This window comes from Stenella coeruleoalba (assembly GCF_951394435.1).
Source record: "Stenella coeruleoalba genome assembly, chromosome: 2".
Taxonomy (NCBI): Eukaryota; Metazoa; Chordata; class Mammalia; order Artiodactyla; family Delphinidae; genus Stenella; species Stenella coeruleoalba.
In genome coordinates this window covers 49064535-49089372 of record NC_137147.1, presented here as the reverse complement: position 1 = coordinate 49089372, position 24838 = coordinate 49064535, and the positions used below count along the sequence as shown (strand labels likewise).

General features: G+C 40.0%; 1 protein-coding gene across 10 annotated transcripts in view; it reads right to left on the bottom strand.

The window, feature by feature from the left end:
* The window catches only part of NIN (ninein), a 105027-nt gene that overhangs the window by 25518 nt on the left and 54671 nt on the right, over positions 1 to 24838 (bottom strand). For 9 of the 10 annotated variants that reach the window (XM_079914966.1, XM_079914972.1, XM_079914968.1 and 6 more), the window contains 15 exons: positions 23309 to 23455; positions 22657 to 22824; positions 22044 to 22180; positions 21566 to 21706; positions 21137 to 21311; positions 18247 to 18357; positions 17784 to 17873; positions 14327 to 14465; positions 12345 to 12466; positions 10708 to 11213; positions 7641 to 9785; positions 6217 to 6342; positions 6039 to 6108; positions 3826 to 4041; positions 954 to 1067 (listed from right to left, as the gene is read on the bottom strand). In XM_079914966.1, coding sequence (XP_079771092.1) covers positions 954 to 1067; positions 3826 to 4041; positions 6039 to 6108; positions 6217 to 6342; positions 7641 to 9785; positions 10708 to 11213; positions 12345 to 12466; positions 14327 to 14465; positions 17784 to 17873; positions 18247 to 18357; positions 21137 to 21311; positions 21566 to 21706; positions 22044 to 22180; positions 22657 to 22824; positions 23309 to 23455 — 4407 coding nt within the window. The remainder of the gene's footprint in view (positions 1 to 953; positions 1068 to 3825; positions 4042 to 6038; positions 6109 to 6216; positions 6343 to 7640; positions 9786 to 10707; positions 11214 to 12344; positions 12467 to 14326; positions 14466 to 17783; positions 17874 to 18246; positions 18358 to 21136; positions 21312 to 21565; positions 21707 to 22043; positions 22181 to 22656; positions 22825 to 23308; positions 23456 to 24838) is intronic. The other variant, XM_079914967.1, reaches the window with a different exon arrangement.

Below are 24838 nucleotides of genomic sequence, written 5' to 3'. Positions count from 1 at the left end.
AATCTAAGGATATCATAATATTAAAGTAATCCTTTGGTGAAGCAAATAAATAAAATGGAAAAACTAAATTCTCCTAGTGAAAATCAGGATTGCTCAAACTGAGGGATTCATGTGCTCATTGAAAAATTCAGAATAAAGAATAAAATTGGACAACATTCAGAATATATTAAGGTGAACCCTCTTTTATACTTAAAATTAGGTCTTTGTTTGAAACTTTGAAATGTGCTTCTTAAAGCCAAATTCATAGGTGAGACTGCATCCCTGATAATGTTCTAGAATCTACTCTTCTGCCCAAGACAGATGCCTCAAACTCACTATGAGAAAAAGGGATGATGAGGGACCAGCTTCACCCGTGTCTCACAAATCTGGGTGAATAGTTATTAAAGTTATGAGTAAGAAAGTCACCATCTTTTTAGACAAATTTATATTATTTAACACCTGGCCGGGAGAAGGTAGAGCAACAAATTTCCTTTTTTTTTTTTTTCTGCTGTACGTGGGCCTCTCACTGCTGTGGCCTCTCCCGTTGCAGAGTACAGGCCGTGCAGGCTCAGCGGCCATGGCTCACGGGCCCAGCCGCTCTGCGGCATGTGGGATCTTCCCGGACCGGGGCATGAACCCGTGTCCCCTGCATCGGCAGGCGGACTCTCAACCACTGAGCCACCAGGGAAGCCCAAATTTCTTAAACTGAAGTGGTTATGGTTCATTTATAGTTACAGAATGTCAGTCTACAACATGTAAGTTACATAACTAGAACAACATTTAGAGAATTAGCAATAGGAGCCCTTATAAATAGACTTGTACTGCAAGCCCTCAACTTTACTAAGTAATAAGCTAGTTAACAGGACTCAGTAAAAAGGACATTTGGTGGCTAGAAAAGTCAGACCATCAGGTGCATATTATTCTATGAGCCCCCCCATACCTCCTGTCCCCACCTAAGCAACACACGATCTTACTTGTTTCATTTTCTCCAGTTCATCTTTGAGAAGGAGGTTTTCCTGTTCCACAATATGAATTTGTAGTTTAACTTCAGAAAGTTCTGCCTCCAGAGAAGACACTAAAGTGGAAGACTAAGAAAAAATTTAAAAAGTCATATAATACACATATTCATTTAGCCTGGGGAAACTTAGTAAGTTCACAAAAGGCAGCATTAAGGAAACACTAGTACCAATTCAGTGACACACTGTTTAATATCATTTGTCCTTATACTCAATGGAACTAACCAAAACTATCTTTTAATAGACTTTCCACTAAAATGGCATGAACATGATTTCTAAGTTTTTGAAGATTTCTTCACTGTAAAGTTACTATCTTTCTCTGGGGGGAGATGCTTTGAGACCATGCAAATAGTGTGTTTCCTTAAGCTTTTGCTTATTGATTTTAGTGTCTATCAGTGGATTTTATCTACACAATTACTACTCTGGTGTTTGCCTAATGAAGACTTTCTATTTCCTTCTTCATACATTTATTAATTGGAATTCTCTTGTAAGGAAGAGCTGTTATTTCTCCCCCCATTATTTATGTATTCAATTTTTTATAACAGTATGGACCTATAGATATTTATTTTATTTTGCATTTTATAATTCTTTTATGCTATGTTTTATTTTATTGATCAAATTATTCCAGCTTTGGCCATTAAGAGCTTCTTCAGGTTGTGCCCTGTCCTTTTGACATACCCCATCTTTTGGGGGGCACCTTTTTCTTTCTGACACCATGAGATGTTCCAGGCTCATCTTGAATTGACCCTGCCCCAGCCTTGGGAGCAACCATTTTTCCAAGTAGCCCGGGCTCCTCTTATACGAGAATAGTGTTTAGAAACCAAGATCTGGGTACTCGATCCATATACACACATCTACATCTCTGTATCTATCTATCTGTCTATATATTAAGAAATACGAGTTTATACTAATACCTCAAATTCCAATCCAATATCAGAGGGTTCATTTTAGCCTTCTCAGTTTCCCCACTTGCAACTTCCTTTTCCAAAAATGAGAAACACAGTTCTTATTATCTACACTACGTTTACTTATCTGTTCAATTCTAGTATACACAGAGTAGTTCCAGAATTACTAACATACACCCCCATGAGAAACACATTTACTCACTAGATTATTATTGCCTTTATGTACACTTCTTTTTGTCTTAACCCTACTGTATACAGTCAAGATACTAATTTCTAAATTACTTATTTTCTTCCACACTGTAGCTATGTTATCCATTTACAATACAGTTAGGTTCATTTGTTAGTGTTTGTGTTCCATTTTGGTACCCCCCCATCTTTGTTTTCTGGATTGGTTTTAATTGTGTGTTTATTTGAGGGGGTATGCGAAGAGTATGTAAAACATTACTATGGTTCTAAGCATCAGAGCTATGTGCAAATGTTCTCAGCAGTGTCACTCCCTTCCTCATTCCTTCTACCACATTCCCATTCCTCTCTTCCATCCCTTTCCCACTCGCCCTCTATAGGTAACCATCTCTTTAGTTATCTGGTTTATCATTCCCATATTTCTTTTACATAAATTTCTGTATTTCTTTTACACAAATACATGTGTATTGCCTAATATCCCCTTTTTTCTTACATGGACGGAGACATACTATCTTAGATACTCTATTGCGCTCTTCTTTTCTCACCTAACAGTATGTCCTGGAAATCATTTCACACGAAGAGATCTTTCTCATTTGTCCATTCTTTCTTTTTCTTTTTTTATAGCTGTATAATACTACTCCATGTGTGGCTATACCCATCACATTTATCCAACAACTCTCCGATGTATGGGCATCTAGGTTGTTTCCAATATTTTGCAGTTACAAACAATGCTGCAATGAATAACCAACGCTTTGTGGTGAATTTTCATATTTTTAGAGGAATATCTTTAGGGTAAATTCCTAGAGGTCAGATTGCTAGGACAAAAGGTAAGTACATATGAAATTTTGTTAGATTTGCCAAATTTCCTTCCATAAATACAGTATCAGTTTATATTCCAGCAGCAATGTATGAAAGTGCCTGTTTTCCCAAACCCTTGACAACAGAATATGTTGTTATATTTTTAAATTGTTGCCAATCACATAGGTGAGAAATGAGATATCAGCGTTATTTGCATTTCTAATTCTGAGTAATTTTGAATATTTTTTCAAGGTTTGAGGGCCATTTTTATCTCTTTTTTTGGTGTGTGAATTTTTGTTCATGCATTTTTTCCTATTTGGCTATCAGATTTTGCTCCTAAGCCCTTTGACTTTTAAGAGTTCTTTACATAGTAGGGATATTAGCTCCACTCTTGGTGGTATATGATGCAAATATTTTCTCCCAGTTTGTGAGCTGTCTTTTGACTTTGTTTATGGTATTTTCTTGGTCATGCAAAAATTTAAAAAATTTAATCAGGTCATTTTTTTGCCTCTAGTTTATGAGTCATAGTTACATAGCCTTTCTCTACACCAAGCCTAAAGATGAATTTGCCCAGTTTCTACTAGTACTTGAATGTTTTACCTTTTATATTTAGACTCCTAATCCAATTGGAGTTTACCCTTATGTATGGTATAAGATATGGATCTAATTTTATTTTCAGTTGTCTACCCAGTTATCTAGGCACCACTTATTAAAAACTCCATCTTTACCCCAGTGATTTGAGAAGCTACCTTTGTTATATACTAAGTTTCCATATGTATTTGGGTCTAATTCTAGACTTTCTCTTCCACTTATCTGTCTATTCATGTGCGAACACCACACTGTTTTAATAATTGGGACTTTATGTATAAGAAATTAAATACAAGCATTTCTTTTATTTACTGGGATTTCCTCCAGCAAGGCTGTAGAGTGGCTGTAGACCATACCTGCACTTTACAGTGTTCCAGTTCTTCTTTTAGATTAGACTTCTCTTGTTCCCATTCCTCACATGTACTGTGTCCTGGCTCTTTATCCTTCTGACTTAGCATTTCTGCCAGACGTTGATTAACTTCTTGCAGTTCTTGCTGATTTTGAGAATTCTTTTGGCTAAGCTCCATATTTTCCAAATCCAACTGTTGGTTTTTGGTTTTTAATTCTGAAATCTAATTAAAATTGAAATAAGTCTTAAAAACTAGTTATCCTACTTCTGCTAAAAATATATTTAGAGACTAATTGTTTTACTTTCTCTATGTAAAGTTATACACACACACATTTAATAACAGAAAAAATACATACTCATTATTACAAAGTCAATCAGTTCAGAAGTGTATGAAGAAGTGACAGACACTCTGTCCAATCCCATTCCACAGGGGTAGCCACTGTTCACAGCTGGGTACGTATCCCTACAGATTGTTTTCTATGCATACACAGACCTATATACGTGTAGTTTTTTCCTTCTTTAGAACATGCTTTTTCCACTTATAATATCTTACAGGCTCTTATCTTTCCAAATCGGTGCATTCAGAAACCACCACATGCTGTATTTTTAGTGGCTATAGGGCAGCGGTCGCCAACCTTTTTGGCACCAGGGACCAGTTTCATGGAAGACAATTTTTTCACGGACCTGGGCTGGGGAGGGGTGGGGGGTGGGTGGGGTCAGGGGAGGGGGATGGTTCAGGCGGTAACGCAAGTGATGGGGGGCGGCAGATGAAGCTTCACTCTCGACCAACCGCCGCTCACCTCCTGCTGTGTGCCCGGTTCCTAACAGGCTGCGGACCGGTAGTGGTCTACGGCCCAGGGGTTGGGGACCCCTGCTATAGGGTATTCCATGTATCAAGACATTCCATACTGTATTTATCCATTCCCACACTGATAGACATATAGGTTTATTATCATTTTTTCTTTTAATTATGAAGAAAGAAAACAATCTTTTGGAAAATTCATTTACACATGGTAGCATTTTGTATTTAGGATCTTATTTTTGGAAGTAGGGCTGCTGGGTTAGAAGGCGTGCATATACATTACTGTTTTGATCGATATCCCCACAATGTCTTCCTCACAGACTACCAATTTATAGTCCTATCAACAATGTACGAGTATATTTGTTTCCTCAGTCCCTTTTTAATACTAGACCAGATCAATCTTTAATTTTTGCTAATCTGACAGGTGAAAAAAAGAGACTCATTTAATTTGCCCTTCCCTAATTACTAATGAGGCTAACCATCCTTTTATATGTTCTCTTCTTTTTTTCTGACTTGACCAATCATATAAATTATTCACTTTTCTACTCCATTTTGCAATTTGTTTGTAACAGTACAGAATATATTTTGGACGTTAACACCTTGTCTATTTCAAGTGCTGAAAATAGTCTTTTCCCAGGATGTCCTTGTCTTTTGACTGTTTCAGATAGATTCTCAAATGGCTTTTCCCCACACAATTGCATATTGTTGAGATTATATAAATTGGGCACTGAACGGCACAAGCTATCTAAATAAATCATAATTCTGTGAAAATATACACAGATTAACTAGTATTCTATATCTGTAAAATGCTGTTCTTAACTTTCTGCTTTTAATTGTGGTGAGGAAAGAGGAAGGAGCTAACATGAATCAAAACCACATGTGGGGACCTCCCTGGTGGTCCAGCGGATAAGACTGTGCACTCCCAATGCAGGGGGCCCTGGTTCGATCCCTGGTCGGGGAACTAGATGCATGCATGCTGCAACTAAGGAGTCTGCATGCTGGCAACAAAGATCCCGTGTGCTGTAACTAAGACCTGGTGCAGCCAAAATAAATATTTTTTTAAAAAAAGCCATCTGCTACAAAGAGCACAACTGAATCTGATTAAAAACAAAACAAAACAAAACCAACATAGAGCTAGTATTTCACAGGTTCGGTTTTAGAGGTTATCACCTCCCCACTCCCACTGATTATAAAGCTAGTATTCAGCACCAGAGTCTAGAAATAATATATATATTATTATATTCACAAAAAACAGAAACCTAGTTTAGAATTAGCATGAGGTGAGTTTCCATTTTGAAACTCAGGATTTACAACCTTACCATTATTAGCTATGTTTCCAGTAGCATGTGCTGTAAATTTCAAATTTAAAAAAAGAAAATTTTAGAATCAGGAAACATTGGGAAATATTCTCTCCTTACCTGTTTCTTTAAATTTTCAACCATCTTCTGAACTGCAGCTTTTTCCTGTTTTACGGTTTCTATTTTTTGCCTAAAGGGACAATGAAAATATAACTTAAGAGGTAGGCTTTAACAGTTGAAGTAAAATAGCTTTAGTCCTCACAAAAATGCCTTAAGAACATTTAAATATATGTCTTACCACATTTCTTCCTGAGATCCATTTAATTTCCCTAATTTCAGGTTAGAAATGCTGTCTTCTTCATTTAAAGTAGTAATTTCATTTCTCAAAATAGAATTCTCCTCTTGAAGCTTCTCAGATTCATATCTGAAGTACAGAGATTTTTAAAAAATAGTTATAACAAGGCAGTCATCTGGCATCTTTGGAAAATACTTTATAGTAACTTCCAATTAAACACGTACTCCATGCCAGTTAAAAAGAAAAGCCTAAATTAGTAGTCTCTTGGTGCTTGGAAATCAAGCTACGACATATTGACTCATTGCTTTTGGGATGTAAGAATTTCACTAAAAGACATTAGGGAAGTGCGACTGAAACACCTGAGCATGGAGACAGAAAGGAGACTCAATGCCCATCCTAGTTGCTGACTTTCTCAGTGGCAAGCATATGCTTTGAGCAAATTATTTATTTCAGTCTGAAGTCCTGCCTGCTCCTAAAAGACAAAAGCCATATTACTAAGCTGTATGAGCTTCAGTTTTAAACCCCAGGGTACCTAGAGAAAGAAGATGCACTACATAAATGAAAGGGCCATGTCAAAATATGTACACTAATGTTTACTTTGTGATTTCTTTCCTCTCATTATGGTTTTTAGAACTAAATATGGTCTGAAGTAAAACGAGGAAAAACTACGCCGAGAATTATTTTGTTTTTTCATATCTTTAAGATATTTCAGACATGATGTAGTATTTTACAAGTTTTTTTTGGAACCAAATTTGTTAGAAGGCTATTGCAATCATATTTTATAAAGTTGAGTGAGCAGTGGTTCAAATTAGTATGATTTTTGTCTTTGTTCTTCAAGCACGTTTATTAGAATCTGATAGCTCCTCAAAAAATTATATGTTCTAAGATAAATTTCCAATGTTTACAGAATATCAGCCTGCACTTCAAGTGATATAAGTGAAAAACTATAAGCCATGAGACACAACACTTTTTTTCTATATTAGTGTAAGAAGAGACTCCTTATCTACCAAGTGAGTTAATGATACACGAAAGGCATTCATTCTCATATAACTTGTTTCATCAAAATGAAGAAAATAACCAACGTTGAGCCAAAAAAACCCCACCAAAACTATCCATCCAAATGAAGTGCTACAGAAGAGTTAAAGACTTGACATACATTGATGATGCACATGGTTAAACAACTAACACTCTCCGTCATGAACTTTCACACCCTAAATGAACGACATTTATGTCCTATAGAGGAAGCAGTGCCTCCTAGGCAGGGTTATTCTACTTGTTAATAGGACACAGAAGCAGAAGGAAGTCTAAAGTACTGCTCTCTTCTTGAAGACTAACAGGTTAGTTTCTCTAGGCACAGCAAGCAGCCAAGTTAGATGTGGTGAGGTGCTCTGTGGGATTCCGTGAAGTGTAGAAGGTACATACATTACCTCAGAAGCTCAACTTTTTGCTGCATCTCACTGCACGTGATTTGCAAGTCATGCATCATTGCCTTCAGCTCTTCCTCCTTTTCTCCTTGAGAAGGTACATCTTTTTGCTTAACTAAAGCAGTGACTCTTTCCCTCAACTTTCTAGTCAGCTCCTGCAGCTTCTTTTTCTCCCGTTCTAACTCTGTGATTGTGGCCTGGCGCTGAAAATGTTTGTCCTGAAGGCTGAGGAGAGCGGTGTTTTCCTCCAGTATTACTTGGTTCTGTACTCCAGGCTTTTCTTGATGTGTCTGGAGTGTTCCATGTAGCCAGGCAATTTCATGTGCCTTTATTTTTTCTAAGAGCTCTGTATTCTCCTGCTCTAGGTACTGGTTTTCTTGACAGTGTTCTTCTATAATATGGTGTACATTCATAATCTTTGGTACACACTCTTCCGGCGTCTGATTTAGTTCCAGGATCTTTTCATCAGGTCCGACTTCCAGGTTATCTAAATGGGCTTCCCATAAGGAGAAGCAGTCATACTGCAGCACTGCTCTTTCTTGCAGCTTCTCCATCTTGTCTTGAAGTCTCAAAACCAGAACATGCAGTTCCTCATTTTCTCTTTTGACCTCGTCATAACTCTTTTCCAGGCTAAGGAATGTTTCAGTCACTTCTTCAACTTTCTTTAGCTCATCCTGTAATCGGAACATTTCTGAAGTGAGTTCTTTGTTATTTTCTAGTGCTTCATCGTACCGCGTCTCCATCACTCTCAGCTCTTCCTGAAGACACTCATTTTCTCTACTAGCATCTTCATATAACAATTTATACTTGGCGGAAGCCTCAGGGATTCTTTCAAGCGTCTTTAATTTCTTTTTTAGCACAGAAACGTCAAAAAGTAAGTCCTGTTTCTTTTCAGAAGCTCGATCACAGTCTGCACGTAAGATCATTAGTTGTTCCTGAAGCTGGCCAATCTGATTCTTTAGGTCCCAGGTTTCAGTCCTGGTCTCCTCACTATTTTCAAGCTCAGAAAAACTCTCTATTGATGCTTCAGACTCCTCTCTTCTGACCTCCTGTCTCTGACCAGAGCTTGTCCCCGTACTTTCCAGATCCCGGACCTCATCGCCTTGCAGGTCACTTAGGACGTGCTGCATGGTTCCACCTTCTACTTGTTTCATTCGGTTTGGCAGTAAAAATGGCTCTGTTTGTTCCACGGAATTTCCAAAAAACCCAGTAGTTGGCTCATCTAAACAAGAAGACATTACTGACTCTGGCTCTAATTTTTGCAGCCTCTGTTGCAACCTAGAAATTTCAGTTGCCATTTTCACATTTTCCTTCACTGCTCGTTCATGAGCTCTTTGCAGGCTTAAGAGGACATCTCCGTTCTCTTCCAACAGCTGCTCTCCTTGCTGGAGCAGGGACATGGCTCCACTTCCTTCCACTTCCTCCCTTCCCATTGCCTGGCAGCCATTCTGAAGCCTGGAGGGAGGAGATCCCACCTGCTCCATTTCCTTAATTTTGTTCTGAAGCCTGGAGATTTCTGTGCTCATCTCAGCCCTCTCTCGATCTGCTTTCTCACAGGTCGCTTTGTAGACACTCTCCATGGCCAGAAGCTTGGACATCATTTCCTGCCTCTCCTGGTCACGTTCCCTTTCGAGCCTTTCGAGCCTCTGGCTGGCCAGCTGCTCCGAGGCGCCTGCTTGGCACAGGACCTGCTCACGGTCCTTCAGTTCTCTTTCGTGACTGCTCTTCAGCTCAAGTATCTGGCTGGACAGCAGACTTTGCTGACTTTCCGACACAGTTCTTAGATCTTCCAGGTCTTTGAGTAGCTGCTGTCTCTCAACAACCATGCTATTCAAATGTTCTGTGTATGTTTTCTCCAGCATCTCTCGCTCCTGGGTCAGGACCAGAGAAGTCGCTTTCTCTCTCTGGAGAGTCTCTTTAAGCTGCTCCTGGGCTTCTGCACACTCCTGGGTGAGCTCATCCTTCTCAAACTCCCACTGGGATCTCTCCTCGCGCTGTTGTTCCAGGACCTCCTTCAGCTCTCGGCGGTAGTGCCCCTCCAGGCTTCGCAGAGCATTTTCATATCTCTCAGCGACTTTCTGACAGTCAGCCTGAAACTGGGCTTCTATCTGAGAGGTTCTTCTATTACACTCAGTTTCCATTTTTTCCCTAAATGTGGTCAACATACAGCATTACTGAAACTGCCATCAACTCCAGAAGCAAACAAAAAACATTTTCCCATGCATAGAAGAAGCAGCCAAGCAAACAATTCAAATATTTTCTAAACATGGTCTCCACTTATTCCTATGTGATTCAGTTATACTGAGAAGGGATCTCATTTCTGAGAGCCAGTGCTGGCAGCCATAATTAATTTAAAAGACTGACTTACCTCTCTCTGCATTTGGAAGGAAAATTTAGAAACCCAGTTCTTTGGTTTACTCCCAGACGTATTTGTTTATGGATTTTTAGCAAAAACGTAGGCTGATATTTCACATTAAATGTTCAAATGCATATTAGCCTAAACCCTAATTTGGGAAATACATAAAATTCTTCCATTTTACTTAAGTAGACATTGGTGGATGAACAGTCATATAAACCACACATATTAACAAATTCATTATGTTTTGCTTTTTATTTAATAAAGTAGCACCGGGTTAAAGTATGAAGCACCGAAGCCCTGAAAAGTACCTGAGATTTCACGTGAGGAAAGTAAGCACGAAATGGTGTTTCATAACTCTGGAAGGAAATGTAACTTTGCCCAGAATCTAGCTTATAAATGGCCTTTCCCAGAAAACAGCAAGACTGAACTAGGAAGAAATCACATTTGTGATAATCTTATCCTCATCTGGAACCTTAAAAAGTACATGCCTGATACAAAAAATACTTTCCTCTTTCTAAAAAAAAGTTTCAATACCCCAAGGTAGGCTTATATCTAAACAACGGCAAAACAATCTGAAAAACTAAAAAAGAATCTAGTCAGTCAGTGGGCTATTATGTCTTCTGATTTTTCAAAGTCTCCTTAATTGACTGGGATTTCTGGTGCCCCCAAGGAATGGTGCCCCAGGTTCCTCCATTTCCCTCATTTTCTTACCTTCCCTCATGTAGTTCCCTTTGGTGTTTTTCCAAGAGCTCTTTTTGCAATTCCTCTTTCTCAAGAGTATGCTTCTCCACCAGGCTTTTCAGCTGCTCCTGGTGAACTTGTTCTAGTTCCTGAGTCAAGCTTCTCACCTTCTCTTCTGTCCAGGCACCATTTTGAATGAGTTTTTCCCTCTCTTCATTAAAGCTTTCCTCTGCCTGCTGCAGCCTAGCCCTTAGCTCCATCTCATGCTCCAGCCTCAACTCCTCCTGCAGGTGAGCCTTTTCCTCATCCCACTTCATTTCCAGTTGTTTTTTCTCCTCCTCATGTCTGCAGATAGCCGTGTGTTGTACCTCCTTGAGTACCACTGTCTGGCCCTGAAGTTCTGCAATTTCATTTTTAAGGTCACTTATTTGTTCTTCCAAGATGTGCACTTCATTCTCATACTTTTGCTTCACGTTCTCCTGCTCCTTTTTACAGGCAACCTTGGTTTCATCTAGCTGCTTTTCATAATGATGCACCTAAAGCCGGAAAGTAAAACCACCCCAATGTTATTCAACTCAAGGCCATGGAAAGGTGATGGGGCAGTAATTACTTTTCTCCTACAAGACATTCCTCAGTTTTCCCATTTTTTGTTTTAAAGTAACAATTCAAAAACACATTAAATAAGATATTTTTAAGTCAGGCATGGTTTGATTACCTTTTTAACTTGGTTGAATTTTATTAGTTTCTGAACAACTCTATTAAAACTGACTAGACCTTCACAGAGATACCATTTGTCTCCACGGGCAAACTCAGGGCCTTAACATAGTTAATTAAATTTAAGTATTTGTTTAACACCTGTCAGGTGCCCTGCAGGCCTCGTGGGGACACAAAGTTGGGTAAGACATAGCCCCTATCATTAAGGAAAAACTACTCTAGACATGCTCATGACAACTACAAAAAAGTATACTACAAGTCAGAATAAAACATATAAAACATATACTACAAGTCAGAATAAAACATATAGGAAAAATAGTTACAATGTAACCTGGGATTCAAAGGAGGGAAAAATCACATTTGGTTGGAAGAATTCAGGAATGTAAGAGGTAGCATTTGATATAAACTCTCAAGGTTAAGTAGATTTTCAAGAGGTAGAAAGAAATAATAACACAGCACGTAATAGCATGAGCAAAAGAGGACAGTTTGATGAAGAGCAGCAAACTACCTAGTTTGGCTGGAAGATAAGGTAACTCAAAGGAATGGTAAAAGAGAAGACTGGAAATATAACCTAAAGCAACACGGTAAAGGGTTTTGAAGGCCAAGATTCAGAATTTGTACCTAATTTAGGAAGTAATGCTATATCAAAGGGCTTTTTAGTTTTATTAAGATGTCTTTCAGTGAGTTGGAAATAATGTAATCATCTGCAAGTTCCATGCTTGCTAGGACTGAAGGTACTACATTTTTAAGAAACTCTCTCCTATGAGGAAAAGGCCTCACCCTTGGCCTGTGAAACCATGCTGAGGTAGTGCGTTCCTGGTAGCCAACAGGACACAAAAGGAAATGTATAGAAAGTGCTGCTCTTTGAGGAAAAAGAATTGAGAATGTCCTACATGCAAACGCTTGTCAGAGCTCAAAGAAATCGGAGAACAGGATTGATAAAAAGGTCTTACTTTATCTTCAAGCTCCAGTCTCAGGCAACACAAGTCCCTGTGATGTTGTTCTTTCATCTGTTCGATGACCAGCTCCGCCTCGATGCTCATATTCAATGGATTGCATTCTTCAGAACCAAGCCCTGAAAACACATCGGATCTGTTGACCCTGCAGCAGGTTCTTTCAATAACACAACTGGCATCTAAGGAAGGATATCCAGTTTAATTGAGGAATAATTTTTAGCTTAAATTACTACAGATGAGATCTACTAGGAAACAACAGAAGCCAAGTATTAGGGGAAACAAGAAAAAGTGAAGGTGAACAGATTCTTTCATGTACAGGCAATGTACCAGACCTTAATAGAATCCAACAAAATAGGAGGTGGGAGTAGATGTGGAAATTGTTGCTTAAAGGTGACCTCCTCCTAATGAAAATCCTGCAGAGTGAGGTAGTTAGGTCAAACCAACCAGCCTTCTTTCCATCCAATGAATACTGAGTGACAAATTAGCAGAGGGGCAATGTGGCAGGAGAATGAACGGCCAGCATACTTGCTATGCTTTGAGGTGTTAACTTCATGGGTCAAGATATCCAACCCACCCCTCAACATTACAAAAGATTCAGTATTGTAATATTAATTTCCTGTAGTGCAGATAGGGCCTTACCTTAAATTATCAGCTAAAATTTTTTAAAGAATAGGGCATAGGTTAGGAACCTGGATATAGGCAGATTCGATAGAAAATTCTCGACTCATTCATATGAGTTCACCTCTGCAACTGCCCATGATGATGACTGAGAAGGACACTGAAATGTGAAGCATAGGCTGAGGGCTGAGCTAGTACAAAGACAAAATGATTACATCTACTACTACGTAGAAATCTCTTAAGGCAGGGGACACAAAAAAGCTTTTCATGTGGAGATACACAGGCAGATGCAAGAAAGAGCGTAAGTCTAGCATCTGGAATTGACAGTCCTGCTTTGGGCTTTCTCTTCATCTATCATGGCACATCCCCAACTGAGAAGTGATACCTGGGGTGTAAACCACCCCAAGATGACACAGCCTCATGTACCCATGAGGAGAACTCCCAGCCCTTGGTCATCTATGGAAAAGCCCAGAAAAGCTTCTGAGATACATCATATCAGTTGGGCTCCATTCTTATACCACAGTAAGGCTACAGAGTACACACTTAGAATCAGAGGAAAGATGTTCAAGCCTGTCCCTGTCCCCTCCCCAATCCCTTATTTATTCCAGAATAAATAGGTAAGGAGAAGAATAAACAACCCTTGTAAGAACCTGTACTCCTGTTCCAAGGAGCAGTGGGGAAAACTACTTATGATGAAGAATTTATTATAAACCCTTTCTGAAACTGAAATTCAACCCACTGGAGGAAAGGGGCAGGATGCCAGGAGGGAGGAAAAGAGCTGATAATGAATGTAGGAGGGTTCCCAAATGACTCTGCCTTCCAACCTTGCTACTCAAAATCCTCCTCAAAGGTACAGGCAACCAAGGTTTATTTATCTTATTTGTTGTTTTGCAGACATTTAGCACAGCCAGCATAAGGAAATCAAATTTTGTGGTTTCTGGCTGGCTCGCTCTCCAAAACACTGTCATACCAGTTAGGCACTCTTTTAGAAAGGGAGGATTCAGCAATAACTCAGTGACTGAATTCTAACACTCCCAAGGCCTGGATTCTCAGACTTGTGGCCAGTTTTTTTTTTTTTTAAACGAAGCAAATATCCTTGTGGTTTGATTTTTCCATTTCTTTGTTGATGCATATAAAAATCAGATGGAAATATTCTCATAAAGACTTCAAGGACAAATGAAAAAACAGACCACAAGTGAAACAGCTCAAGAAAATAGCACTGCCAAAGTCTTTTTTTTTGACGGGGGGCGGGCTGGGGTGGGGCGGGATTGCCAACATTTTGCAATTCTACATTCAACCACGGTTTTAAAAACAAAAGTCAAAGGCAGAGACTCTGAAAAGATGGCATCTGAATGGCTTACCCTGGTCAGGCTCGACGCAACCACTGCTAAGATCAAGTTCTTCTGATGGTGAGTTTTTCGAGGGAAGTCTGAGCACTTTGCCTTGTGCACGATATTCTTCCAGCTCAGACTGGAGTTCATCTACTTGGTCTTGTAATAGCTGGAGTTTAAAAACCAATACAAGTCTTAGATGTGATGTCAAAAACACAAGCAACAAAAGAAAAATAAACTGTACATCATCAAAATTAAAAACTTTTGTGCTTCAAAGGATACCAACAAGAAAGTAAAAACACAACCCACAGAATGGGAGAAAAGTTTTTGTAAATTATATATCTGATAAGGGACTTGATTGTAGAATATATAAAGAACTATTACAACTTAATAATAAAAAGACAAATAACACATTTCAATATTCAGCAAAGGATCCGAAGACACATTTCTCCAAAGAAGATAAGCAAATGAAAAGATACTCAGTGTTATTAGCCATCAGGGAAATGCAAATCAAACTCACAATGAGATACCACTTAATACCCACTAGGATGGCTAAAATAAAAAAGACATACATGTATCCCCATATCCCCTCCTTCTTGAGCCTCCCTCCGTATCCCACCCCTCTAGGTGGTCACAAAGCACTGAGCTGATCTCCCTGTGCTATGCAGCAGCTTCCCACTGGCCATCATTTTACATTTGGTAGTGTATATATGTGCATGCCACTCTCTCACTTCGGCCCAGCTTCCCCTCCCCCACGTGTCCTCAAGTCCGTTTTCTACATCTGTGTCTTTTTTCCTGCCCTGCCACTAGGTTCATCAGTACCATTTTTTTAGATTCCATGTATGTGCATTAGCATACAATATTTGTTTTTCTCTGTCTGACTTACTTCACTCTGTATGACAGACTCTAGGTCCATCCACCTCACTACAAATAACTCAGTTTCGTTTCATTTTATGGCTGAGTAATATTCCATTGTATATATGTGCCACATCTTCTTTACCCATTCATCTGTCAATGGACACTTAGGTTGCTTCCATGTCCTGGCTATTGTAAATAGTGCTGCAATGAACATTGTGGTACGTGACTCTTTTTCAATTACGGTTTTCTCAGGGTATATGCCCAGTGGTGGGAATGCATAGGTATACATATAGCTGATTCACTTTGTTTGTGGTACGGCAGAAACTAATACAACACTGTAAAGCAATTATACTCCAATAAAGATATTTTTTTAAAAAGACATATAATAACAACTGTTGGCAAGGATGTGGAGAAATTGCAGCTCTCATATTGGTGGGAATGTAAAATGGTGCAAACATCTTGGAAAAAATTTGGCACTTCCTCAAAAGGTTAAACATACAGTGATCATATGACCCACGAATTCCACTCCTAGGTACATACCCAAGAGAAATGAAAGCGTATGTCCACACAAAAACTTGCACACAGGACTTCCCTGGTGTCACAGTGGTTAAGAATTCACCTGCCAATGCAGGGGACACGGGTTCGACCCCTGGTCTGGGAAGATCCCACATGCCATGGAGCAACTAAGCCCATGCACAACTGCTGAGCCTGCGCTCTAGAGCCCATGAGCCACAACTACTGAGCCCATGAGCCACAACTACTGAAGCCCGCGCACCCTAGAGCCCTCACGCTGCAACTACTGAGCCCACGCACCGCAAATACTGAGCCCACGCACTGCAACTACTGAAGCCCACATGCTCTAGGGCCCGTGTGCCGCAACTGCTGAGCCCGTGTGCTGCAGCCAGTGAAGCCCGTGTGCCTGGAGCCCGTGTGCCACAACAAGAGAAGCCACCGCAACGAGAAGCCCGCACACCGCAATGAAGAGTAGCCCCCACTCACCACAACTAGAGAAAGCCCACACAGCAACAAAGCAGCCAAAATAAATAAATAAATAAATAAATAAACCAGTGTGTACGTGTCCATCCCAAACTCCCAGTCTATCCCTCCCTCCCACCCTTCCCTGCTGGTAACCATAAGTTTGTTCTCTAAGTCTGTGAGTCTGTTTCTGTTTAAAAAAAACAAAACAAAACCAAACTTGCACACAAGTGTTCACAGCAGCATTGTTCACAATATTCAAGATAACCCAATGTCCATCAACTAATGAATGGTTAAATAAAATGTGGTAGAGCTATATAATGGAATATTATTCAGCAATGGAAAGAAATGAAGTACTGATACATGCTACAGTATGGATGGACCTTGAAAACGTATGCCAAATGAAGGAAGCCAGTCACAAAGGATGACATGTTGTATAATTCCATTTATAGGAAATGTAAAGCATAGGCAAAACCAAAGAGACAGCAAGTAGATTATTAGTTGTCTAGGGCTGGGGGTCATGGGAGAGATTACAGCTAGGTGGAGAGGTAGTTTCCTTTTGGGTGATGAAAATGTTCTAAAATGAATTCTGGTAATGGTTGCACAATTCTGTGAATATACTAAAAGAGACTGAATTATACACCTTAAATGGGTGAATTGTATGGTTATGAAAAACTGTTTAAAAAAATAAATAAGTGGACAAATTTGGGGAATTTTTGGAGGTAGAGCTGACAGATTTTACTGATGAAATAACTAAAAGCACAGCAGAAAACACCTGTACTTGATTAGAGTCAAGAGCCATAACTTATTTATAAGGGTGGCATAAATGTTTCATTTCTTTTCTCAAAGTGTGCATGTGTATTTCCTGAGAAGGCAGGCTATGAACAACCTCATAAGGAGGTGATTGTTTTCTTCATTTTTGCCCAAGCACAATGTTCACCCAAAGCAGTTAGAACTCAGTTATGCCTACCTTGTTAAAATAAACAAGTGTCTGTGGCTTAAGGAAAAAAAAAAAGCCCACATTCCTGAGCTTAGGAGAGTTACTTTTTTAAAAAATCAAAGATTCCTATTATTTATAAGGATGTTTTTGTGTCCTCTGGTAGGAATTTGTAATAACTTACTACTTAAAAGACTTGAGTGGTTTCTGCTCCATTTGAATTTTGTAAATAAAATAAGGACTGTATTCAGGAAAAAAAACCACAGAACAAAAGCAAATTATATCAGCGATCAGTGTTGATCGCTCAGGAAAGACTAGTTTTGGAATAAGCACATCAACATGACCACGTTTTCCTTCTCTTAGAATAAAACTTTATTTTCCTCCAATTACTGGCAATTTCCGACCCAGATAAAGCAGACAAATGCAGTTTGCATGATTCTCTCGTATTTCAGGATACTAAACAATAACATTAACAACCAGCACGTAGGTTAAGTGTTTTCTGTGTCTCAGGCTCTGTTCTAAGCACTTTACATATATTTACTCATTGACTCTCCACAACAACCTTATCTGGTGGGTACTCTTATTTTTGCTATCTCATAGGTGAGGAATTGAAACACCCGCAGATTAAGTGATGTGCTCATGGCCACACAGCTAGTAAATGGTGAAGCAGTATTTGAACCCAGGCACTCCTCCGCTAAGTTCTCTTCAGTCACTCACCCTGCACTGCTGCCCATATTCATTTCTCATCTGTGTCAGCCTTTCTTCTTGCAAAAAGAATTCAGCACTGCTGGGATCAAGGTCACCAAACTAGAAAATGAAAAGGGCAAAGTTGTCATTTTTTCCAAGTGTCCTTCTTTGACCTATAATGTACCAAAGACCCAAGTTTCTGGTGTTCACCCAGTGTCTGGAGTATGAAAGGAATGTGACATTTAAGCAGAAACACCATCAATTAGATGATGGGGAGAAGATTCTAGAGTGATGTGTTCAGTCAAAGCAGAGATTGTTTCTCAGTGCCACGCCATGTTTCCCTCGTATAAATTAAATCCCTGCAAAAATGACAGCTTCCTTTAGTCACATAAATAATTCCATAGAAGAAATTTTCTTGGTGGCATAGCTTCTGCTCTTTTGAGTGAACTACACTTTGGGGCTACATATCAGGAAATCAAATTTAAAGACTTACCTTTTCTGCCAAAACATTTTCCAAATTTCGCTTAAGTTTGTTTGTCAGATTCTCATACTCTGCCAACTTCTCTGCATTTTCCAGAAGCTCATTTTCTAGACGACTGTTTTCCTGAAGAAATTTGGGGAAATTAAGTGGGCACAGATTAAGAGATAAACTGTTGTACCATTTTATAGCACACATACATCAATGCTCTAGATCGAGAAAATGTGTTCATCTTGAAAGTTTCAGTACATGAGAGCAGAAAAAGTAAATATGAAAAAACTGATATCTATCTTATAACCTCAAAGCATGCCTCCTGGAGGCATGCTTTTCTTGATCCTACAGAACCATGCTGCCCAACAGTGGTCACAAGCAGTCACAGGTAACCATGGAGCACCTGAAACGTATACAGCACAAACTGAGATGTGCTGTGAATATAAAATATTCACCAGATACTGAAGAGTTAGAACAAAAACACAGTAATAATTTCTGTAGATGAATTACAAGTCAAAAAGATACTGTTTTGGAGATATTAGATTAAATAAAAATGATTTAAAATGAAATTCACCTGTTTCTTTTTACCTTTTAATGTGCCTGTTTGAAAATTTGAAATTACATATATGGCTTGCATTGTATTTCCAATTCGACAGCGTTGCAGTAGAAAATTTAATGACGTGAAAAACATTCTCAATAAACTGTCAGATGAAAGACTGGTTGCAGAATACCTTGTTCATCTGACAGCAAAAGAGAACTCAAAAAAACTCTAAAAAGTAGGATAGCTCTAACAATTTTCATTTAATGATGATATAGATATGTTATATTTAATTTGCAATTTTATTTTGGTTTAAAGATGTAAAAGCTATACATACAGGTTTTTCATAATTTTTATTTTGAATTATTATAATAAAATAACATATCAACCAAAGTCCACAAAAGGTGGGGTTTTTCTGTATATAAAACACTTGTAAGATTTCCACCCACATTTGTTAAAAAAATAAATGTGCCATTTGACATATTTTCTATTCCAATGCTATAGGATAATTGGAAGAACATTATTTTCAAAGTATATTTTGCCAAAAGAATATAGAGCCAATATATCTTAAATACATTCTTGTTCACACCCTCACACAGTAACATGGAGTGAAAAAGAATGTGCCTGAAGTGTTTTTGAAAAGTACTACCTTCCCCCAAAATGCAAGTTCTACAACTCTAATCTTCCTAAGTGTGTCTAAATTTAGATGTTAAAACCATCAGGAGCAGGGCTTCCCTGGTGGCGCAGTGGTTGAGAGTCCGCCTGCCGATGCAGGGGACACGGGTTCATGCCCCGGTCCGGGAAGATCCCACATGCCGCGGAGCGGCTGGGCCCATGAGCCATGTCCGCTGAGCCTGCGCGTCCGGAGCCTGTGCTCCGCAACGGGAGAGGCCACAACAGTGAGAGACGCACGTACCGCAAAAAAAAAAAAAAAAACAACCGATCAAGAGCAACTATCGGGCCTGTGTTGATGCTCTGGAAACTGACAAATCAGCTTCTGTTGCTGACCACAGGGAACACACAATCGGGACCACGGCCGTGGAGGCAGATATGGATACAATTATCTATGATGTGATAGAAAATATGCTATCTTCTGGCAAGAAAAAAAAAAGTGTAATGGGAATGAAAAAGTAGTTTGGCCTGCAGTGTTGGAGAAAGCAGTGAAGGAGCCTAAAAGCTTACTGAGGAACTGAGACAGCTGATGGCAGGTGCAGCAGGGTTGAGGGCATGGCCCTGGGGGTTGCTGGCAGGATCTGAGGTTAGAAAGGCATGAGGACAAGCTCCCTTTCAGGGCCCTTCAGTGCTGCCATGTTGCACTTTTATAGAGGGAACAGCATGATTTTAAGTGTTCTTAAGAAAGGTAACTCTGGTGACAATATGGAGGTTGGATAGATGGAAAAAAGGATGCACGTAGGTCAGCTGAGAAATCGTGATGAATTGTGCACCTCTTCAGAGGCTGTGGAAATGGAGAGATGGGATAAATCTGAGAAGCATTTCAGAGCATCAACGGGACTCAGAAACTGATAATCAAGGATGACTGAGGACTTTAGCTTCTATGACTTTCAGCACAGGTGGTGATGTAGATTAGGGAGAAGATTCCAGAGAGGAAGCAGTTTGATGGTTAGGAAGTGAGAATTAGCTCAGTTTTTGATGTGTGGAGTTTCAGGAACCTTTTATAACTTCAACGGTAGTGAATATTCCATAGGTACTTATTACCTTCTAGATACTGTAATATGTAGCAACTCATTTAATCTCCATATCAATGCTATGGGGGTAGGTATTACGATGGTGCCTCTTTTGTGCATTAAGAAACAGGTTTGAGTAACTTGATCAAGGTTTTCTGTAAGTAGTGGTATCCAGATTGGAAGCAGGCAGTCTTGAGGCCAGACCCCCTCCTACCCCGCCCACCCTTTATCTCTAGATAACACTGTACCATATTATCTGGTGTCAGAGTCCAATAAAGAGAAGGATCACTTCCTCTACAGAGGCACAGGGAAGGACAGGAGGATGTATAAGGGAAAAGGTACATTTGGAAGCAAAGAAACAAAGCTGATGGCCTCTGTGTGGCAGGAAATAAAGTCATCTGCTAAGAATGAGGAAGGGGGAGTGCAAGGAAGGAACAGAGCATCAACCAGGAGCCAAAGAGCCCTGAGGACCCAGTGTAACTTCCGGGGGTAAGAACAAGATACGCTGTTGGCAAACCAGAAGCCTAGACACCCCTGAAATCTAGCTCCCAGTGGGGGCTCTACCATGTCCGGTCATGACCCAGCTGGGCAGACTTATGAGCCCCGTGCAGACCTGTCCTCTTACAGAGCTGTGGTTTTCCATGTGTATTCCCAGCAGGGACACAGACTGTACAACCAATAGGATAATTACCTTTAAAGAGAGGGCAAGGCGGTCCCGGGTGTAATTCTCTTCTGTTTTTGCCTTTTCAATTTCCTGCTCAAGTTCCAAACGCTGCTTGCCCACCTGTTGTAGGATCTGTTCTCTCTCCTTTCGAAGCTCATTCTTTAAGGCTGCTATTCGTTCCTTGTACTCTTCATCCAGTTTCCTGTGAGGAGGAAAGACTGACAAGCTGCCATCAGATCCCTCAGAGGTCCCTACGTGGATCCACCAAAAATGGAAACACAGAGTCACAGACATGGGAAGCTCCTTGAGAAAGTGTCTAGTGAATCCTGCTTTCCTTGAGGCTTGGCCACACCTAAGTCACTCCGGCCAGGTGTGGCCAAGCGGGCAGGCAGGCTGAGCCCCACTGCCCTGGGCCAGGGCGGTGGGAAAGGAGGGTCCTGGCCCAGCCAGTCGTACCTGAGGTTGTACTCATTCCGCCGCTCTATGGCTGCGTGGTGATCGTCCACCTCTGAGGCCATTAGAGACTTGAGCTTCTCAGCTTTTTCCAGATCTGACCGTAGCTTCTCTTTTTCTCTGACCACTTGATCAACCTGCTCCCTAGAATCAGAAAGAAACCAAGTATGAGGGAAACTGTTTCTAAGCAACAAGTAGACCCCAAAAAGCTCTCCTCTGGCTTGCTTCAATACAAACACAAAACCAAGACAACCAAAACCCTTCAAAAACACACAGACATTCCACACAGACATTGAAGAGACATTCCTCTTCAACAGACTACATGCAAATCTAAGCTCTACCTCATTTTCACAGAAGTGAGATGACAGGCGATTAGCCACAACTGCGTACAGGATGGAAGAATGTATGCCACAGGCATCTGAATGACTTGCTCGACAAGTAGGAAAGGGAATAGAGCAGGTGAACCTTCTGCTTAACTCACAGCAAATGCCGGATCTCAGCCTTAAAGCTGGCCAGAGCTGCCTGGTGAATGCTGTTCTTGGTAACCAAAAGTTCATTTTCAAGAGCCAGCGTCAGTTCTGTCAAATTAACATTTCCATCAAGGCTGAAATCCAAGGCCTAGAAATCAGAACAAGTTCAAGACAATCACAAGTTCTATCCTGTGAAAGCAGAAAATGTGAAGCTGAATTTACAGTCTCCAGGCTGGAGGCTTACATTTCTTTAGTGATTGCTTAGAAACAATATTCAATCCACAGCATAACTAAGCTCTCTCTAAGAAAAACATAACGTGATTATTTGCATGTTTAAAAAAATTGCTCTCTGGCACCGTAAATAAACACAACGGTAAAACTCTAATCTTTACCAACCAGAGATCAGCTAAGAAATTTCTTATCAATAATTTAGGGGTTAAAAACATGGAAAGAGGTTATCAATAATCCTGGCTGAAGTGGGTAGGAAAAGTTACCTCTTACGTCTGAGATCTTGTGAATAGAAGAATCATTAAGGAGAAATCGAATCAAATCACAGTTTCAAAAAAATGGAATTTTTCAACCCTGCCCCAATTCGTCATTTTTCTCTCATTTTAGCTGCCACACCTTCAGGATCTCCTGGCTGTTCTCAATGCCCTCTTCATGCCAGGTGTCAAGTATTCTCTCCACTGATGCATAGCCCATCCCATCATCCAGGCAGGAGAAGACCCGAAAGCCAATGGTACTTGTCATCGCAGACGGGGTTGTGGTCCGTCGTCCACTCTCATCGAAAGACTGGAAGAAGAAAGAGACTTAAGCAAGCTCAGGCATTGCAACATGGTGTTGGTCAAGACCAAAACTGGTCAGTCCTGACCACAAGGAGCAGAAGGCGTGTCTCTCTAATTTATACTGCTAGGATAAGAAGTCACGCAGCCCCTTTGATCTCCCTTTCCTAAGTCAGCCTAGAATGCAAAGCTTATCAACAGTTGACCTGGCCGAGAGTTCCTTCATACAGATGAAATGTGCCTCTACTTAACACCAGGTTTCTTCTGACCTACAGCCAACAAGAAGGGGCATAATTAGTGGTCTTCCTACTGTAATTTATGGTCATTTCTCAAACCCAGCTTTTCCTTCCCCAATGGTTCAGTCTTTCTTTACTACTCTTCTTTTGCCTCTCTTTCTCCTCAGTATTTTTCTTTAGACAGCAGATTAATTCATTAGAAATTATTCAAATGGATTTTAACTTCTACTCACAAAGAAACCACTTCCTATTTCTTACCTGCATGGAGAGGTGCCTTTTCAATTGTCTATATGGGGTAGATGCTGATGGGGTAAGGGATTTTCCATTTTTGAACAAGCCGTAGAAAAAATCTTCTACACTCATCGTACCATCAGGATCAAGATTATGGAAGACTTCTTCAAGCATCTAGAAAAGGGCAACCATATATTTTAACTATTTCACTCAAAAAACCCCAAAGGCCCAGAGTACACTTCCAGCCAACAGAACTTGGCACCACTCTTGATCCCAGGACTCCAGAAATATAACATGTCCCTTTATTCTCACTTGACTGAATTTTTTTCCTTTCTAGTAATATGTCCTTCCCCCTCACATAAACTAAATAAAATTCATTTTCAACACCTTCATAGTTTTATGCAATTTAGTATTTAACTGTTTTCTCTTTTGCTCACACTGTTAGAACGGGTAATCTTTAATGTTACTACACGTTATTCTTGCGAATTAAAGAATTACTTAAAAATATAAAGATATAGCTTCCCAGTGTTGTAACAACAGAAAATAGTTAGACGTTCATTAAGCCGTTATATTACGGTGACTCCACATGATATTTTGCTTATATTGAATTTTGGAAATTGGTACGTTAGCACGGCAGAATTGGGTCTGGGACAGATGGCAATGATCTAATAGTTGGGGTCTGAAACCCATGACTTGGGATTTAGAACTTTACTTGGAACAGCACTGCGTGTTTGGGGTCTTTATTTCTTTTAATGCTTTAGCACAGGAGAAGTGAGGACTGGATAGGAAGGATTTCATGTGTATGCAATAGAAGGGTCCCTCCAAGAGATGTAAAGAGAAGGGAATTTTGCCTGACTACTTTGCACCCTGTGACAGTAATCAAGTAGTCCTCACCACATACAGTCCCTTCTAGAGGCTTGCCTAGGAGATGGTTTGTTCCCTAGCTTAACAGAGGAATGGAAAAGGGAATAAGCAGCACGAATCATGGATACCGCAAAACAGGGAGGGAAGGCGAAGACCTCCACCCTCACAGTCGGCTTCCTCTTTATTTGGGGGGCTAAACTTTTTCTATAGGACATGCCCCCAGTGTACAAAATAGAAATCACCTGAGAATCCTGTTAAAATGCAGACTCTGATATAGTTCAATCTGGGGGTAGGGCCTAAGATTCTGCATTTCTAACAAGGTGATGCCCAGTTTGCTGAGTGGCAAGGAATAGAACAAGCAACAAACTTACTCTTGTTGCATTTGAGCCTACACCTGGTTCCATTCTCACAAAGGCCTCTTTGTAACAAATCCTCAAATTTTCAATATTCACTTCTTAAGTCCGGACTATGGCTAGGACTCCTGTCATCTCATAATTGTTGATTTTATCCTTCATCTAAGTGCCTGAGGCATTTCTTTTATCCAATGCTTCTTTTTCCAATTCATACCCAATAGGAAACATCTGTCTCTATTCTTGTTTTTATACCACTTCCTCTGGAGAGGACTCTGAAACAAGAAAATCATTCTAAAGAGTGGAAATCTTGGGAAGAAGCAACAGTTCCTAATAGAGAAGC